The 18,266-nt window shown below is 56.9% G+C and overlaps 1 protein-coding gene across 2 annotated transcripts; it reads right to left on the bottom strand.

Annotated features, from left to right (window-relative positions):
• Nucleotides 1-1,469: 1,469 nt before the first annotated feature.
• LOC100091920 (hippocampus abundant transcript 1 protein-like) lies at nt 1,470-17,810 on the bottom strand. Of its 2 annotated transcripts, XM_029052022.2 has the most exons (12): nt 17,483-17,810; nt 13,050-13,145; nt 11,552-11,614; nt 9,903-10,030; nt 9,591-9,705; nt 7,548-7,766; nt 5,561-5,674; nt 4,108-4,179; nt 3,595-3,707; nt 2,987-3,084; nt 1,929-2,095; nt 1,470-1,796 (listed from the first exon to the last, which is right to left on the bottom strand). In XM_029052022.2, exons 1-12 carry the CDS (start codon nt 17,564-17,566, stop codon nt 1,584-1,586), a joined length of 1,482 nt encoding a protein of 493 aa, XP_028907855.1. In that variant the 5' UTR covers nt 17,567-17,810; the 3' UTR covers nt 1,470-1,583. The 2 variants fall into 2 exon arrangements, with proteins under 2 accessions (XP_028907855.1, XP_028907856.1); XM_029052023.2 differs by lacking the exon at nt 4,108-4,179.
• Nucleotides 17,811-18,266: the final 456 nt, after the last annotated feature.

Genomic DNA, 18,266 nt, shown 5'->3' with positions numbered 1-18,266 from the left:
AGAGCGGGCAGAGAATCCAGGGGCACCTCGAGCCAGACCCCAGAAGCCGCTGCACTGTGGGAAGGCGACAGCCCCCCGCAACTCCACCATCTACTCAGAAGTAGATCTGAGATAAGGAGTCGGGAGCTTGGCAGCAGCGGGACCAAGATTCACAAACACCTCTGCGCCCGGCCAAAAGCCCCACTGGAGACAGCGCCGGCGGCGTGGGCATCACGCCACTTACTGTGCCTGTCCTGGGTTCCCTCACGGCCTCCTTCACCACCCTCAGCAGATTGGTCTAAAGGGATTTTTTGACCCCTTGACTAGTCCACCCCTGTCGGTGTCTAGCTGGGATCTCTTTCCCAGATGATCCACCAGGACTGGCCCCAGTTTCATCACCTTCCTTCCCCAGGGCTCCTGCTCCGAGAGCAGGGATGCCCTCGGCCCTGGGCTGGAGACTCCCGAGCGTGGAGGGTGCAGGGGGCCCGTACGAGTCTTCGGATGCTCAGGCGAACCCGACGGCGCCGGCTCCTCGGAAAACGGGGATCGAGCAGCTGGGGGAAGAGCACCGTCAGGAGAGTGGCGGATGGGTTCCGGCTCCTAAGACCCACTGGTGAATCGACAGGCTTCTACCCCGCTCTCCCCTCACCGAACGGCATCAGCACTGACCTTCCAACTCTTCTAGCTGCCCCTTCTTACAGACACCCCTTCCTACCCCCGGCAGACAGCACCCTCACCAAACCATGGTATCAATGCCCCTGGGGCCGTGTCAGCCCAACAGATGATGTCACGTTGAGGTTTTTCTCCCTCTAATCGCCAGAATGGCTGGGGGTTGGGAGGGTGGTGAGAGAAAACTCAAGGTTACTGGGGCGCACCCCAACCCAACAGGGATGAAAATTTCATCCGGCGCGATGCTGCCGAAACGTAGCGTATTGCCCTATTTCAGGGGTTGAGCTTCGAGGAAGGGCTTGGGGGTGGGGGAGGGGGCTTGGCCACCCCACCTTCCTCCCTGGGGTTAGTGGTATGTCCCAGCACCTTCATGGCACGTTCCATCTTCCCCACCCCCTGGGCTTCAAATGATTCAGCCCAAAGAGCTAAGGTGAGCCAGGAGGGTAGGGACAGATGCCCTAATGGGCAGCAAGTCATAGCTGAGGTTTTTCTTTTTTTTTCTTTCTTTTTTTTTTTTAAAAGAGCTGAGTTGGGGAGAGAAAAGGGAAGAGAGTCAGTGTTTCCTCTGCTCCTTGGCAAGGTGAATATCTGGCTGGACGCACCCCGAAGTCCAGTCTACGCAGAGTGTTGTTTTGCCTTGAAAACTAACTCTCCTTCCCATGGTGTAGTCCAACTCTTCCCTCCTTCTTCAGCACCACATAGTAATAATCCCCATTTTGTCCCAGTAGGACTGGAGTTTGTGGTTCTTTTTGGCTCCCCGAGGGAGAGACTTCACACCCCCCCCCCCACTCCCCCCCCCCATATGCTATTAGCGGAACGGTCAACGGATGCCCTTCCCGCCCACCCTACCCCCACCGGGACAGTCCTTCCTTTGCGTCAAGGAGCTCCGTGGGGTGGTGGGGTGGGGATGGATCGTTTCCCCCACCCCTTCCCCGTCATACACTGCTATCCTCCAAGAGGGGCTCCTTCCCTTCCGAGCCACCTGCTTGGGGGCTATGTGTATGGCTCTGGGCGCCATTGCTGTGTTTCTTGTGGCTGCCCGGTCGTAACATGAGGTTGTTGTGCTCTGGGATGAACAAGGCCACTAGGAGGGACAGCAGGACCGAGCATGCTCCAAAAAGGAAGGGGGGGCCCGGGATGATGCTCCGCTGGAAGGGGAAAAGAGAGGAGGTTAAAATTTGGCCCGTGAACCCATTTGTGGGAAGAGTGGCTTGAAGGGGGAAGGGGGGGGTGTATGTGTGTGCGTTGGTGTAGACGGGGGGCGGGGGGGAAGAGAATACCTCATCCGAAGGGTTGGCCATGTTGGGCTTGGTGGCCTTGTCCAAGGTGTCCACCTCCACCATCTCGTTCAGCTCCACGTGGAACAGGTAGAAGACGAAGCCGTAGAGGGCCGGCCCCAGCCCGTTGCACAGACCCCGGATACCTGTGATCATCCCCTGAACCACACCTGGGACGGGGAGGGGAGAGACACAAGCAGCCCCCTCAGACCCGGCCAGGGACCCACGAACGAAGACACCGCGGGCCGCAAGTCCGCCTGCGCGGGACCGCCAGCCCGAGGGCTCAGGCAAGGCTCTCTCGGAAGCTGTACCCGCTGCTTCGAGTGGGCGACGGCGAGACGGTGCTGCCGTCCGGTGGCCTTTATGAGACCGCCGGACTCAAGGGGGCACCACCCACATCCTGGAACGGCTTTAGGATGCCCCAACTACACTGGTGCCATGTATTCCCCTCCGGGCCAGGACACCCTGTCCTGGTCCAGGCACCCCGGGGAAAGGGGGAAAAGGAGCCTGGGGTGGTTCCTGATTTCTACCCCCACCCCCCACCCCCTTCGGGGTCAGGAAACTTTCTTCCTCCGCAGCGCCCTCTAGCGGTCAGCTCCCAACCGGCTGAGTGATGGTCAGAATGGCAGATGCGGGTAAAAAAAAAAATGGTGGGATTTGTTAAGCGCTTACTACGTGCAAAGCACTGTTCTAAGCGCTGGGGGATACAAGGTGATCAGGTTGCCCCACGTGGGGCTCACAGTTTTAATCCCCATTTTACAGATGAGGTAACTGAGGCACAGAGAAGTGAAGTGACTTGCCCAAAGTCACACAGCTGGCAAGCGGTGGAGCTGGGATTAGAACCCACGATCTCTGACTCCCAAGCCCGGGCTCTTTCCACTGAGCCATGGCTCTTTCCACTGCCTCAGAGAAACCTGGCCTCCCGAGCCGGTCCCTGCGGACAGCCCGACGGCTAAAAAGCCAGAGTCCGTGACCCGGCCCGACCTCGGGGCTGCCGAGTCGCGATGGGCATTCGGAATGCAAACCTACCACCTCCTCAGTCCCCACCCATCAAGAGCTACCTTGCTGGTCAGGGTCTGCGTTCCGGGACACCATGGCACTGACGGCGGGGAAGGTGATGCTGGACATGGCCGCCACCGCTCCAGCGGCCCACATCATCCTGCGGGCGGGAGACAGACACACAGACCTGGGGGATGGCACAGAGCCCCAGCCTGGGGGGCAGGGAGAGGGCGCGGGCGGGCGGAGGGTGGGGATAGGGGTAGGGGGGTGAGCAAATGCAGCTGGGACCATAGGATCGACTGTTCCCCCAAGTGGCCTGATGCTGAACCTACAGCAGGGGCCTCCCCGCTGGGGGAGGAGAGGTGAGTGGGGGGGGGGGCGGGGGACGGGGCGGGGGGGAGGTGGGAACGGAGGGGGTTGCAAAAGGAAACCGGCACAGGGCAGAGTCGCAGATCTGGCTCCCTGCCTCGCCAGCGGTCGTGGCTACCTGACTGCCTGTCCCAGGTTCCTAGTTGCCAGGGGGAGCTGGAGAGGCGCCGGCTCGCTCCACCTTTCGGTGGTTTCTGCTCCACCTCTGCTCCGGCCTACCAGCTGCCCTGGGCAGGGAAGCCCGCCTGGGATCAGGCAGGTAAGTGCTGTGGGAGGGTCTGCAGGGCCTGATAGCTCTTACCAAGGCTGCGAGCCGAAGCCGTACCAGGCGAGCTGCAGGATCTGGAAGCCCAGGCCCAGGAGGATAGTGTTCTTGTTTCCTATGGAGCGCATGAGGATCCCCAGCACCACTGTCTGCAATGGGACGGGGACGGGGACCCGTGACCGACGGGAAGCGGCCCTGGGGCAGAGGGGAGCCGGGGGGACCCCCGGCTAAAAACACTCCACCCCGATGCCCCCAGGCCCAGCCCCTGCGGGCTCTGATGGTCCTGTGCTTATATCTGCCTTACTGAGAGATGGAGGGGGAAAGCAGAGGGGTGCCCCTGCAGGGTGGGTAGGGGACAGGGCACAGAGAGAGAGAGACAGAGAGAGAGAGACAGACAGACAGAGAGACAGAGAGAGAGCGCCCATTTCCTGCCAGAGATGCAGAAAATGTCCAGGCAGGGCCTGGCTCAGAGGGCCAGGGAAGGAGGCGGTGGGGAGACCCAGGGACAGAAGGGCAGGGGCCAGATCAAGGGAGAAGGGGTCATCTCACTTGAGCCAAGATGGAAAGGATCCCCACCACACCGATGAAGGCCGCCACTGTCTCCGACGAAAAGCCAATCACCTGCAGAGACCGAGGGGATTCCTCTAGTGGCCAGCCAGACCTCCTTTCGAGCAGCCACCTGTATGCTACAACTTTTCTCTCCACTCGTGCTCATCGGCTCCTCCGGGAAACCCTGCCCTGACTCAGCGGGGTTAGAACTCTGCTCCCGTTGGGTCACCGAACTACCCCTCCCTGGTTGTCAAAGGAAAACCCTGAAGAAAGAACAGCGTCTCTCTGGTCTCTTTCAACCTCATCCTCTTGGAGGGCTGGGCCCGAGTGTTTGAAGGTCCTGTCCTCTGCCACCGGGGCGCACCGAAACCTCTACGAAAAGCCGTCAGGAGCGGCATAATAGTGAAGGTGGCGAAGGTGGCAGAGCGGGCATGACAGAGGGCTCTGAGGGCAAAATAAGGTGGTGAAGTACACCTAGTACTCGTAAGCTCTCATTCCCCCGCTGGGCCCCCTTGGGTCCCGTCCGCTCTCGACAATCCACGCTGGGGGAGGAGAGCGGGGATGGGAATGACACAAAAAAGATGGATTAAGCCAAGGGAGGAGCAAGGGAGGGGGCAGACGGAGGGTCTCTCTGGGCAGCAGGTCAACGGAGCCAGAAGCACACCACATTACAGATTCTGCAGCATGGGAGGTCGGGCCGGGGGTTGGGGGGGGGGAAGGCAGGTCATGGCAGCTGAGAGTTTAGAGACGCTTCTTCCTGAAGCGTCACTCGGCCCATCTCTCTCTCTCCTCAAGAGCCCCCACTGGCTCCCTGGGCCTCTCTGCGTCAAACAAATAGGCCTCACAATCAGCTCTGAGGCCCTCCCCATCTGGCCCCACCTTACTTATCAACTCCCTTCTCCCGCTATTCCCCCACTCACCGTCCCGCCTCTTCCCAAGCCAAACCCCTAGCTGTCCCTCGCCGGTAACTCTCCCATCTTCGACCCCTCACTCACACTGTTCCCTCGCCTTGGAACACCCCTCCCACCCCCTCCCCCGCCGCCCAAAACATGTCAGACCCCAGCTCTCCCCACATTCAAAGGCCTCCTAAGACCCCACCTCTTCCAATAAGCCTCCCCGATTCAACTTCCCGGCACACTCAGCTGTATCATCCCATCAGCCAACTCTTTAGCACTCACGTTGGTTCTGATTTATTTTCGACCTCTCGAGCAGTAAATATTTTCACGCCCGTCTCTCCTATTAGAATATGAGCTCCGTGTGGGAAGGGAATGCGTCACTTCGTTATTCTGCATTTCCCAAGCACCTAGTAAGGTGCACCAAACCAAGCGGGCGCTCAGTAAATGCGGCGACCACTACCACGACAAAAGATCTCCCTGCCCACGGGTGACCGACGGAAGCAAGTAATCAAACCAGGGCCGGATCACTGCTTAGAATTCCGGCCCCACGGGCTCACCTGGCGTAGGTAGAGGAAGAAGCTGGAGTACTGGCCGGCTTCAGGGAGGTAGGAAAGAAAAACAGTGATGCAGATGAGAAGCACTGTGGAATCCTGGCCCACTTTGCGGAGAGACTAGAGGGAGAGAGGAAGGAGAGAAGGAAGATGTTGAGAGGGAGCCCTAGGCAAAAGAGTTCCCCCATCCCTTTCTGAAGGACTGGCCCCGGAGTCCCCGCAGCCGTGGGATGCCTCCGCCGGACAGATGGGCCCGCCGGTTCCGGGACAGCTCCCGGGAAGCGGGCCCGGTCGGCTGCTCTCCTTGCAGCTGCTGCTCTCCGTCTCTCTCTCCCAAAGCCTGAATGGGACAGCTCCGTGCCGGCCTTCCCTTTCCCACCTGGCACCAGGGGCCACCGCAGGCCCGATGCCGCTCAATTCTAACTTGTCGCCCACTGGGCCAAGGACCCCATTGGGTCAGATTTTCAGACTGCCAAGAAGATACCTCCCTCTCACAAAAGCTCTGCCACCTACATTTCAACTCCTGGAAAATGGGAGGGCGGAGGGGGAGAATAATCCCCTGACTAGGTTTTATGAAATCCCACCGACTACAACAGGCTTTCCCAGTTCATCTTCCTCCCCCCGCCGCTCCTCCCGCCACCCCAATCCGTCATCTCAGCCCTTCTGCACCTTAGCACTTCTGCTTTCACTACTCCCCACTGCACCTGTGTATGCAGAGTTTTACATACCCTCTGGGGACGCGTCTTTCTCCTAAGCTGTCATTATTTTAAGTATGAAAGCTTCTTGAGGACAGCTCTCATATCTAGGTATTCTACTGTCCCAGAGGGTTTAATACACTGCCTGGGCACTTGGTGGATTGTCAGTAAATACCACTGACTGATTCTACAGCCCGTTTTCTTCGATGAGCTCAATGCGATTTCACAAGTACTACCCAATCAATCAATAGCAACTATTGAGCACCTACTGTGTGCAAGGGCACTGTAGTACGGGTGCTTGGTAGGATACTGCCTATTAGATACGGTCAATCAATCTTATTCATTGAGCGCTTCTGTTTGCGGAGCACTTTACGAAAGTGCTTGGAAGAGTACAGTATAACTGAGTTGGTTGACGCGTTCCCTGCCCACAATGAGCTTACAGCCTAGAGCGGGAGACAGACGTTAATATAAATAAATTACAGACACGAGGTCTCCGCCCTCAAGGAGCTTATGTTATTTTAGTGTCTCTCTCCCCGGCTAACTGTACCTGTCCCACTGCCAGCATGCCTGAGGGGAAGGGAGGGGTTGAGCATTATCTTCATCTATCGGGAGGGGAAACTGAGGCCCAGACCAGTTAAGCAATTGGTTTCAATTCACCCAGTGAGGCAGGGGAGTAACAGGACTGGAGCCTGGGGCTTCTGTCTTAGAACCCAGTGCTCTTCCCATCTGACAAAACTCCCGTCCCGTTAAGGATCGAGTCCTCCTTGTGAGCACTGCAGTTGAGGACAGATTTCCTTCTTCGCGCCGTCCCACTTGGACAACTCTGCTTGGTCAGGAAAGCAACCTTTTGGGGGTTGGGCCGCTCCTGAGTGGGAAAGCAGGGCTTGGTTAGGGGCCCCCTGTCTCCTCTGCTCGGACTAGGGTTGGGCGGTGGGGGGACGGTGTGGGCGGGTGTCTCTCTCCAGCAGTCGCCAGTCGGGCTCAGTCTTCCTATCCACTGTCTGAGGCTGAGTCCACCCTCCGGTTGGCCTGCACCTTCCTGGCAGGTCGGGGAGTTTGATCCGGGGCTGGTATCCCGGGGCCAGTTGGATTGGCCCGTGCGTCCAATTCACCAGCCAGGCCTTGGCATCCACCTGGCCCCTTTGCTCGGCCAAGGGGTTTCTAGCCTCCCGGGGATGCTGGCCCCCCGCCTCGGCCACGGAAACAAGGGGCGAATAGTGGAGACAATGAACCGACGAATCAAGCCGGCATTTACAGCCTTGAAAAATCTCCCTCCGTCGAGGGAGGGGGTTGCTTACGGCAAAAGGATCGGCCTGTTCCCAGGAAATGGGGGCTCCCCAGGACACTGGCCGCATCTCCTCGGGCAGTGACTCGGGCACGGCGAAAAGGATGAAGCCGATGTCCAGCAGGGCCACCCCCGAGGCCAGCACCACCACCAACGTGTCGCCGTAAGCGCGAGAGAGATAGGCCCCGATGGCCGGGCTGGTCACGAGGCTGGCGGCAAAGGTGGCAGAAACCTGCAAGGCAAGCAAGTAGGGGGTGAGCGGGAGCCTTGGCGGTGTCACCGGGAAGAGGGTGGTCCCCTGCTGGCTCCCAGAACTCATTCTCAGGCCGCGGCGCCCCCGGGCTGGGAAATATATGCCTCCGCTCCCGTTTGGAGGGGCGGCGAGGAGAGGGAGTGGAGGGCCTCAACTGAGGAGTGTGCTTGCGTCCACGGGGAGAGGGAGCCTCCCAGACCAAACGCTGGAGCCCAGGGATTGCTGGAGGTCCCAGCTGGAGCAGGAACACATCCTGAGGCCCTGTGGTCAGTCCCGGGCCAGCCAGGTTGAGAAAGTGATGGGCGTCCGGCTGGTCTGGGCCGCCCCCTCCCCGGCTAAAACCATGATGCTGATGATGGTATTCGTTAAGCGCTTACTATGTGTCAAGCACTGTTCTAGGAGCTGGGGTAGACACAAACTAATCAGGTCCCTGTGTCCCACACAGGGCTCACAGTCCTAATCCCCATTTTGCAGATGAGGTAACTGGGGGGGGGGGGGGGGGTGTGTGTGAAGTGACTTGCCCAAGGTCACACAGCAGACAAGCGGTGGAGCGACATTAGAACCCAGGGCCTGACTCCCAGGCCTATGCTCTCTCCACTAGGCCATGCTGTTAGAGAACCGTGGCCCCAAGACAGGCTGCCGAGCAGAAACGGGTGCGGTCCCCACGATCAACGGCGCGAGAGGCTCGGAATCTGCCCCGCCAGGAGCTTCCTCCAGGGCAGGGCAGGGCATCGGGGGCGGCTTCTCGAGAATGACATCGGGCCTGTAGGAGCTGCCTCAGCAAACCAGGGAAGAGGACCTGGGACACGCTTTCGGCAGTGACCGACTGAGGGTTGGGTTGAGCATCTTCCCCAGGGAACTGTCGTCACCACTGCCGTCGTCAATGTTGACGGCACCACCATCCTTCCTGTCTCACGAGTCCGTAACCTTGGCATTATCCTTGCCTCCTTTCTCTCATTCCACCCGCCTATTCAAGCCATCGCTAAATCCTGTCAGTTCTACCTTCACAACACCGCCCAAATCCGCCCCTTCCTCTCCGTCCAAACTGCTACATTAACGCAAGCACTTATCCTATCCCGCCGTGATTATTGTATCGGCCTCCTTGCCGACCTCCGTCTCCTCTCCCCACTCCCGTCCATACTCCATTCTGCCGCCCAAATCATTTTCCTTCAAGACCGTTCAGAGGGTGTGTCCCCACTCCTCAAGAAACTCCAGTGGTCGCCCATCCACCCCTGCATCAAACAGAAACGCCTCAACCACTGGCTTTAAAGCACTTCATCACCTTGCCCTCTCCTACCTCACCTCACTACCCTCCTACTACAACCCGGCCCACACACTTCGTTCCCCTAATGCTAAACTTCTGTACCTCGATCTTGTCTACCTCGCCGCCGACCTCTCGCCCACATCCTACCTCTGGTCTGGAACGCCCTCCCTCCTCATATCAGAGAGATAATTCCTCTCCCCCGCTTCAAAACCTTATTTAAGGCACATCTCCTCCAAGACGCCTTCCCTTACTAAACCCTCCTCTCCTCCCACTCCCTTCTGTACCGCTCTTACTTGCTCCTTCATTCATCTTCCCTCCCATCCCCACAGTACATACGTATGTGCATGTCATTTATCTGTTTATTTATATTAACGTCCGTCTCCCCCTCTAGACTGTGAGCCTCACTGCGGGCAGGAATGCGTCTGTCTGTTGTTATACTGTACCCTCCCAAGCGCTCGGTTCAGCGCTCTGGACTCAGTAAGTGCTCAATAAATACAACTGAATGAACGAATGAATGAACCGCCAGCCCGGGCCCTCACCAGGCCGTAGGCCGTGCTGCGCTCGTGCTCCTGGGTGATATCTGCTACGTAGGCAAAGATCACGGAGAAGGTGACGGCAAACACACCGGACATGGAGATGACGGCGAAGTACCACCTGAGAGAAAGCAGAGAGGAGAGGGGGTCCGGAATTAGAGCTGCTCTGGGCAGAACCCAATCGTCTCCCTCCCTCTTCAACTTCTCTCCCCATTATCCACTGAGGCTCCCTCTCCCTGCCCCCACCCCCCCCACCTGCCCTGTCTGGCACTGCCCGCTTAGATGCTCCTGCCTGTCCTTCCCCAGACCCAAGCTCACCATGGGCTTATCTTCATGAGTGGGATTGGCGCGCAGGTGAAGAACACAGTGAGGAGGAGGAAGGACTTCCTGCCCCAGACGTCAGAGAGAGCACCAATCAGAGGGGCGCTTAAAAAAGACAGCAGACCCTAGGGGCGGCGGGGAGAGAGACAGGGGTGCCGTCACGCTGGCAGTCTGCAGCCACCCCCTTCCAACCCGGAAAGCAAAATAAATCAATAATGGAGCCTAGTATGCAGGGGCCGCATAACTGGAACAGGATGGTCTGAGCCGGGAACAGAACCGGTCCCAAGAGCACCGCTAAGTGACAGGCACATATCTTCCTCCTCTCTAACACCGTTCCTGGAGTTTCCAGGCCCTCGTCCCTGCGGCCTCTGACCCGACTCCGGAGTCCTGCACCTGCTACGGCACCCAGACCTCGTGGGCTCATGTGGGTCACTTCTTGGGCAGGAGGTCAAATGGGGACCCCGGCTTCTCTACCCCCTGCAACTCCTTCATGCCCAACTCAGGCCAGGCACCATCCACATCTCCTCCTCCTCCAGAGAAACAGCATGGCTCAGTGGAAAGAGCCCGGTCTTGGGAGTCAGAGGTCGTGGGTTCTAATCCCGGCTCCGCCACTTGTCAGCTGTGTGACTTTGGGCAAGTCACTTAACTTCTCTGAGCCGCAGTTCCCTCATCTGTCAAATGGGGATTAAGACTGTGCGCCCCACGTGGGACAACCTGATCACCTTGTATCCCCCCCAGCGCTTAGAACAATGCTTTGCACATAGTAAGCGCTTAAATGCCAAAATTTATTTTATAGGTTCATATTTTAATCCATATTTAATCCACATTTTAATATTTTGTAAACTACCGTAAGGGACCCACAGGAGTCCCAACCCCTACCTTCAAAGGACTGACACTCTAAAAGAGACAAGACCAACCCAGACTTTTATCTCTCACAGGAATTTTTTCCAACTCCTTTTCCCGCAAAAAATTAGAGCAGGGAGCACGGGGGGGGGCGGGTGGGGGGCAGGTTGGTCTTCCCCCAACTGAAGCTCTACTTCTATTTCAGCTACAGTCCCAACCCTCCTTCCTGGCCAGCATCCGGTACTGGACCTCACCCCATTCCCCCCCAAGCCTAATACTTCTGGTTGCTAGGATGCTCTCTTCACTCCCATCAAGAATTCACCCCCCTCGAAGAGGCTGCTTGAAAATCTAATTCTAGTTGACAGTTAAACCCTTTGGGGCAGGAAACCCCCCAAATCCGAGTTCCCCATTTCTGTTGTGGGAAGCTGGGGGCGGCGCGGAGGGGAATGCAGATAGTGACCCCCTTTCCCCTCACACTGCACACAGCTACACCTATACACACACACGCACACCCGAATAGCACTCCAGACCTCTGCCACTCGCTCTTGGTGCTCGCTCTTGGTCTTTCCGCCCGGGTACTCGACAAAAGGACCTACTGTTGTTTCAGCGATGCACGTCTGTTCCCTCGAACCTGGACGAAGGCCACTGCCCAGCAGCGAGGTGGGAAGCAGCCTCTCACGGGACCCTGTCAGGACTGTCCTCTAGGCCGAAACCAGAGCCCGGGGGGCGGGGGGGTGGGGGAGGCGCTCCCTGACCATGCTACACAGGGGAGGCGAGCAGGCAGGAAGCCAAGCCGGGTTTACCTTGACTCCATGGATCAGGCCATTCATCAGGAATGTGTGTTGTGGGAACGTCTGGTGTAAGACCTGCAGGCAACACCACCCCACTGTCAGAAGGACTCCACCCAAGCGATCCTCTCTGTACCACCCACCCAGCTTCGTGTCCCCCCTTTCATTTATATGGTGCACAGTCCAGGTTTCCCCTCCCCCACTGCTCAGCAGCACATTTGCCCCCCAGTCACCTTGGGATTGCTGGAATCCACGGGACACAGAGGTGTTTGCTCTGTCCCTGCAGCGGTCCTGGGTCTTTCTCTTTTCCCCTGACCCAGTTAAGGTGGCCCTTCCCCCGCCTCCCCTCTTTTTCAACCGCCCCCTGGACCAGTCTAGCATGTCTGCATCTTACCCAGAAAACAAGCTTCTAAGTGCCTTTGTGGATAACAAAAACTCACTTGTCAAAGGCAATTTCCTAGAAGCAGGACGGGAGCGCGAAGGGAGCTTCGGTACACTACACTCTGCAACGCTAACTGACCCCCGGTTTCGAGAAAACAAATTTGAAAACCCGAGTTTCTCTCCCGAGAGCTGCCAGCTCAGAAATTTTGGTCACTTTCCTGCCAATTAGAGGGGAGACTTCTGAGTTCTGATTTTGAAGCCTTTTGATAAAAGCAATCCCTCGGTTCTGGATCTGGCCGGAAGATTTCTTTTGTCCTTCCCGCCGGACACGTCTCTACAGCCGAACCCATCTGACCTAAACAGGGTCCGGTTTGCTCAGTGCGGTTTGCTCAGCACAGTGATGCCAAGGGGCTGGTAACGGTGGCAGGGGCGAGATCAAAGCAAGGTCTGGTGGGGGGGGGGGGGGGGGGGGCGTGTGGAGAGGAAGAAGGAAAGAAGGGAAGAGAGGAGGCAGCAATTCGGAACAGCCTCAAAGACAAGGGTCCCTAAATGGGTACATGAAGATCCCAGTGCCACCGATGGGTTGCTGCGGCCTTCACTGGTTCACAGTCCTCCTGCAGTTACACAGAGGGGAGGGTGTTCTTACAGCCAGTCCCATCCCTTGCAGGAGTAAGACGTGGTGTTCTGTTCCCTGAGGGGGCTTGGCATGTCAGGGAGGGTGAAGTGATTCTGAAGTATGTAATAAACTGTGTGTTCCCAGCAAATGGAAAGAAATGCCAACATTGTTCTCTCGGCCCATAAAATCAGGATGAACATATCAGCTTGTTGTTTACGGGGCTCCCTCCGTCTCCGTCGTCAGGGTCAAAAGGGACGGTTCCAGCTCCAGGGGGGAACTTTGGAGACAGTGTTACCTAACTGTCCCCAGCTGCGGAAACATTCGAGGAACATCTTGTGGGTGCCCCCTGGGACCGTTCTTAGCATCTGTCATTCTTCGTGGGCCCTCCCTACCCTGACCTCCCAACCGTCTCCCTCCTCCCTCCTACTCGGGGCCAGGAACTTGCCCATCCCCAAGCGAGGAGGGGCCCAGCCCTAGACAACTGCTCCCCGTGCTGGGCAGGGCAGGGCTACTCACCGTCAGCATGGGCGTCGTGAGCAAGCCCCAGGCAAAGAATTCCAGAAAGATCACGACCACGGCATGATATACGCTGGGCTCTCCGATGCCTTGGCGCTGAAAGACACGAGAACAGACTTGGGAGTGGGGGCCACTGGGATCGAAGAGAAGAGCAGGAAAGAAGCTAGCTGAACCGGTCACACTTCCCTGGTACCTCTGGTCCCAGGTGAAGAAATGGGAGCTCGGGAAATCAAGGGAACACTTGTCCCCAAACACAAGCCCATGGACAGGCTCTGTTGGCTTGGAAAATGAAGAGTAATCTTCCACCTGAGTGCCACCTCTCTGTTCCAGGTCCAGATTTTCCTGGGGCACAGTCACTGGTTGCTACTTTTCCCAAGGGGCAGCCTAAATCTGCCAGAAGCCAGCCCACCCCCTCAGCTGTCTGGAGCTCAGCGGACCGCTCGGTCATTATTCAGGTCCTGGACCTGGAAGGGATGGCACAAGACCGTCCCGGTTTAGGGATTCAGAGGCTGGAGTAGGGCCGCTAGACTGTTAAGCTCGTTATGGGCGGGGAATGTGTCGGTTTATTGTTCTACTGTACTCTCCCAAGCGCTTAGGACAGTGCTCTGCACACAGTAAGCGCTCAATAAATACGACTGACTGCTAGACGATAAGCTCCTTAAGCGTTGGGAGTGTATCTTCTAGCTCTATTGCACTCTCCCCAAACGCTTAGTCCAGTGCTCTGAGATGTTCAATCAATACTGCTGATTGATCGATTAGACCCTCAGGGTGCAGGTAAAGTTTTGTTTTGGACGGTCTAGGCGTTTGCTTGCCTGGAGGCAGAGGGCTGGATCAGATGGCCTCGCAAGGTCCCTTCTACCTCTGAGAGTCTAGAAACAGCAGAGGTAAGTACGCTCTACAGAGCCAAAGTAACCGAGACAGGAAGTCTGGGACCCAGCCTTTCTAGGAGGCAGAGATCTGAGCCGAAGGCCCTAAAACACAGGAAACACCCTCATAATCAACTGTTTCAAAATCAACCCAACAGTGTTTTCTCCAACCCCGGGAAAGCAGCAGGGATGCGCAAAGTTTTCCAGCCTTGTGGATCTCAAGTGTGCAGCTCCCGACCCTGAGGAGACCTCGGATTGAAAGGCTGGTTAGGTTTTTCCCTCTCCCTTGCCCGACCCCTCCAATCTCAACCTGAACACTCGCTTTGCTCACCATGACCAATTCCAGTTCAGATCTGGACAAAAAAAAGGCACCTCTTACTGCTGATGTACAACTGTGCTTTTGGAAAAATCTCCCCACGACTGTATATGCCATCTCCCTAAACCAGACAACTGGTAGCGCAAAGGGAAGGGGAGACCTAGCAAGAAAACTCAGTTCTCTGCACATTCACTTGCACTGATCTGAGAAGGAGCACGGCCTAGTGGAAAGAGCACGGATCCGGGAACACAGACCTGGGCTTTAATCCTGGCTCTGCCACTTGTCTGCTGGGAGACTTCGGGCAAATCATTTAAATTCTCTGGGCCTCAGTTATTTCTCTGTAAAATGGGGAATAAGACTGTGCGCCTCATGTAGGACAGGGACCGTGTCCAACCTGATCATCTTATATCCACCCCCGGTGTTTAGAACGGTGCTTGCTACATAGTAAGCACTTAAATACCATTACAGAGAAGCAGCGTGGCTCAGTGGAAAGAGCACGGGCTTGAGAGTCAGAGGTCGTGGGTTCTAATCCCAGCCCTGCCACTTATTAGCCGTGTGACTTTAGGCAAGTCACTTAACTTCTCTGTGCCTCAGTTACCTCATCTGTAAAATGGGGATTAAGACTGTGAGCCCCGCGTGGGACAACCTAATTACCCTGTATCTAACCCAGTGCTTAGAACAGTGCTTGGCACATAGTAGGGCTTAACAAATACCATCATCATCATTATTATTATTATTATTATTGTTACCCAAAAAAAAAAAAAAAGCCAACAAAGTGGTCGGTCCTTTTTTCTCAGACCTCATTAAAAGAGAAGGATGCCCAATCCACTCTCCCACTTTCCCAGCCACCATCTTGAGATTAACCTTTTCTTTCAGCTTCTCTATGGCCTCCTCCCCGCTCTTGGGCCGGCCTCTAGAAGCTGCCGACGCAAGGGGCAGGATTTGTGCCGAGAAAACCTCTAAAGACCCAGGTCACCCAGGTTCTGAACCACGCCGGCCCAAACACACTCTAGCACCCTCCCTTGCCAGAATGGTCCCAGGGACTCCTGCTGTTTTCTCCCCGTTTCTGGGATTTTATTTGGCTGGTTTAGTAGAACGCTCAATTCCCACTGAGGCTTACCTCGGGGATTCAAATCTCTCCCTAATCAAACAGTGACTTATGTTTGCTCTGATAGGGACAAGAATGATGGCACCATCGGCCACTACCGGTGGGGCTCTTTGAAATTTCCCCTCCTCCCAATAAAGTGGCCTTCACTGAACCTAATTCCCTGGTCTGCAAGCACCTTGTCTCTTTAGGATCTGAGAGGTTTCATCCTAAACAAGGAAGGTTTCTTTGGTCTTGATCTGAGTACACGTTCTGAAACTACCTGTCTTTCTTTAAATTTGCTACTGGATACACATGCCCTAAATCACCCCCAGAAGGGACTCTGCCTTCAGAGCAGCCTGATGTCCACTTGGAATTTAGCAGCCTTGTGCCAGCCCAGAAAAACACATATGAAGTATGGAGGTAGGAAAAAAAACACCCTAAAAACAACTTATCTGCCTGGTAAAGCACGCAGGCGGCTGTTTACAAGGCTTAGGATGCATGAAAAGGCTTTTTCGGGCTTCTGGACCAGTGCTTTCTAAGCTGTAGTGCAGGGACCACAGGTGGCCCGGTAGAGATCTCTGTCATCCTTTACTATCCTTCCCCAGACTGTGTGTGCGATCCCCTCCATCAGAACCGTCTATTGGAGATGGGAACTGTGGGACGGAAAAAGAGAGAGGAGATGAGGAAGAAATAGAGAAATCGATAAAGAATGGACTTAGAAGCTGCAATTGAAACATTTTAACTTGAAAATTGCCTGAGGCTAGATTGCAGTTTATGGGTACCCATGTGCATTACAGGCAAGCCTGGTCCTAATTGTTTTCTCGGGTCCTTGGGAAGATTTTGGTGGAGAAAACTGTTCTGAATCACGAACGGAAAGATCTCAGGATGGACATCAATGTCATCGTAGTTCCCGGAGACGCTGATCTGAACCAGGATCGGGATTTTCACACCTTATCCTGACACCACAAGGCTCCTCCCAGCATCCCTTGGGGCCACGGTCTGGATGGAGCATACGTGCGTGCGACCCAAGACGATAGGGTCGGTGACATGTTCTTGGGATGCCGACGGATGCTGGAAATAAGCCCACCCCGGCAGCGACACACCCACTCGCTCTCTCTCTCCAATTCAAGATCAGGTGGGGGTCACTTAGAAGTCCCACTGGTAACCACCCAGCCTCTCAACCATCTGGCCAAAGAGCAGACCCTCCCACTGACCTCCACATCACCACTTGTCTCAGAAACCAAACCACATTCATTTCTTTCACATAGTAATGGAGGGGGGGGGGGGGCCGCGGCTGCTCTCAGCTTCTATAAGCGGCTCTTCCCTCCCCTTTGCCAGTTACTGATGTTATTTCCCATTCTGAGAGCAGAGGGGGAAGGAGGTGGATTCAAATGACCCAAACAAATGAAACCCCCCTTCACTTAAGGGCCTCCAAGAACCAAACATTCCTCTGGAGGTTCGGGAAATTCACAACCCCGGACCACAGAAGGTGACTGAACTACAGCGGGCAAAAAAGAGAGTCCCAACTGGGTCCGGCCAGGGATGTGGAATTTTGGTCGACACTAATCAGTGGTATTTCTTGAGCACTTACTATGCGCAGAGTGCTGTAGTAAGTGCCTAGAAGAGAACAACACAGCAGAATTAGCAGACACATTCCCTGCCCATAACGAGTTCGCACGATGCCAATCCCTCCTCCTGCCTCTCATGTAGACGTCGGCCTAGCAATGAGGCCTAGAAGGAATCTACGCGGGACCGCCCGGGTCCCCGGGACCAGAAGCTGAGCCATGGCCCGAGTGGTCCAAGGTATCTTTCAAGTGCCAGTGTCCTCGATGTCTTCGGGGCCAATATCGGCACACACCGTGACTGCCCTCCCGATGCCCGGATCTACGAAGTGGAGATCGTTGGAAACGGCTGCTCTCTCGCCCTCGCACACCGAAGGAGGGAAGGCTGGACGGGAGGGCTGTGGAAGGGAGGGGTGGGGCAGGACAGGTGGTGGCCAAGAAGAAGATCGAGACGAGGGGGTGCCGGAATTGGGAAGGCGCGATTAGTGGAGGGAGGGTGGGATTTGAGGCCGGGAGGGAGGACGAGGGAGGGGAGTCGGCCAGCGGGCTCCGAAGTCAGGGCGGCGGGGGCACGGGGAACGGGCGACGGGGCTGAGACTCACGGCGCCTCCATCCTTGGTGATGATCTTCTTGGCCAGCAAGACGCTGCGGTTGAGCCGCTTCTTCTTCTTTTTCTCCCCGGTCATGGCGCCTCAGGCTCCGACCGGCGCCCCCGGCCGCCCCGGCTCTGCCCCTTCATCCTGCAGCCCCGGGGAGCGGGGCCGGCTGAGGGAGGGAAGGAAGGAGAGAGGGCGATGACAAGCGGGCGACTGGAGAAGGGAGGCGGGGAGGGGTTCCCGACTCCGGTCGTTGCCCTCCAGGCGACGGCGGCAAAACCCGTCAGCGGCTCGTCAAGCGCCTCGCCGCCTCCTCGCCGCCCCGTTTCCGGCCGCCGTGGTTGCGCGCGCAGTCGCTCCGCCTCCCCCCCCCCGCCCTCCGCCTGCTCTCGGCCTACAACTCCCAGCAGGCAACGCGAGCGCCACCTGCTCTTTCTCGCCTCCGAGCCCCTCACTCCCGGCGTGCCCCGCGGCTGGCTCCGTCTCGGTGAAAACTACAGCTCCCGGCATGCCAGGCGTCGACCGCTTTCGGGAAGGGGGGTTGGGGGAGCAACGGCCGCTTTTAGAGTGCTGCACCCGACGGTCGTGGTTCGGGCCCCTGGTGACTCGTTGGAGGGGGAGGCGGGCAACGGTCGCGGGCCGCCATGTTGACGATCAACCTCTGGGTTCTGACCAGAAAAGCTCAGGGGATTGATTAAGGACCAGAGCGGCCCCAGTGAGCTCTATGTCATGTAGGGGATGGGGCCCTGTTGCTAGGCAACTCCGCCATGAGGACGGTCAGGGCGGCTGA

Source organism: Ornithorhynchus anatinus, chromosome X1 (genome assembly GCF_004115215.2).
Source record: "Ornithorhynchus anatinus isolate Pmale09 chromosome X1, mOrnAna1.pri.v4, whole genome shotgun sequence".
In the NCBI taxonomy this organism is placed as follows: Eukaryota; Metazoa; Chordata; class Mammalia; order Monotremata; family Ornithorhynchidae; genus Ornithorhynchus; species Ornithorhynchus anatinus.
This window is presented reverse-complemented; position numbering and strand designations above follow the sequence as displayed.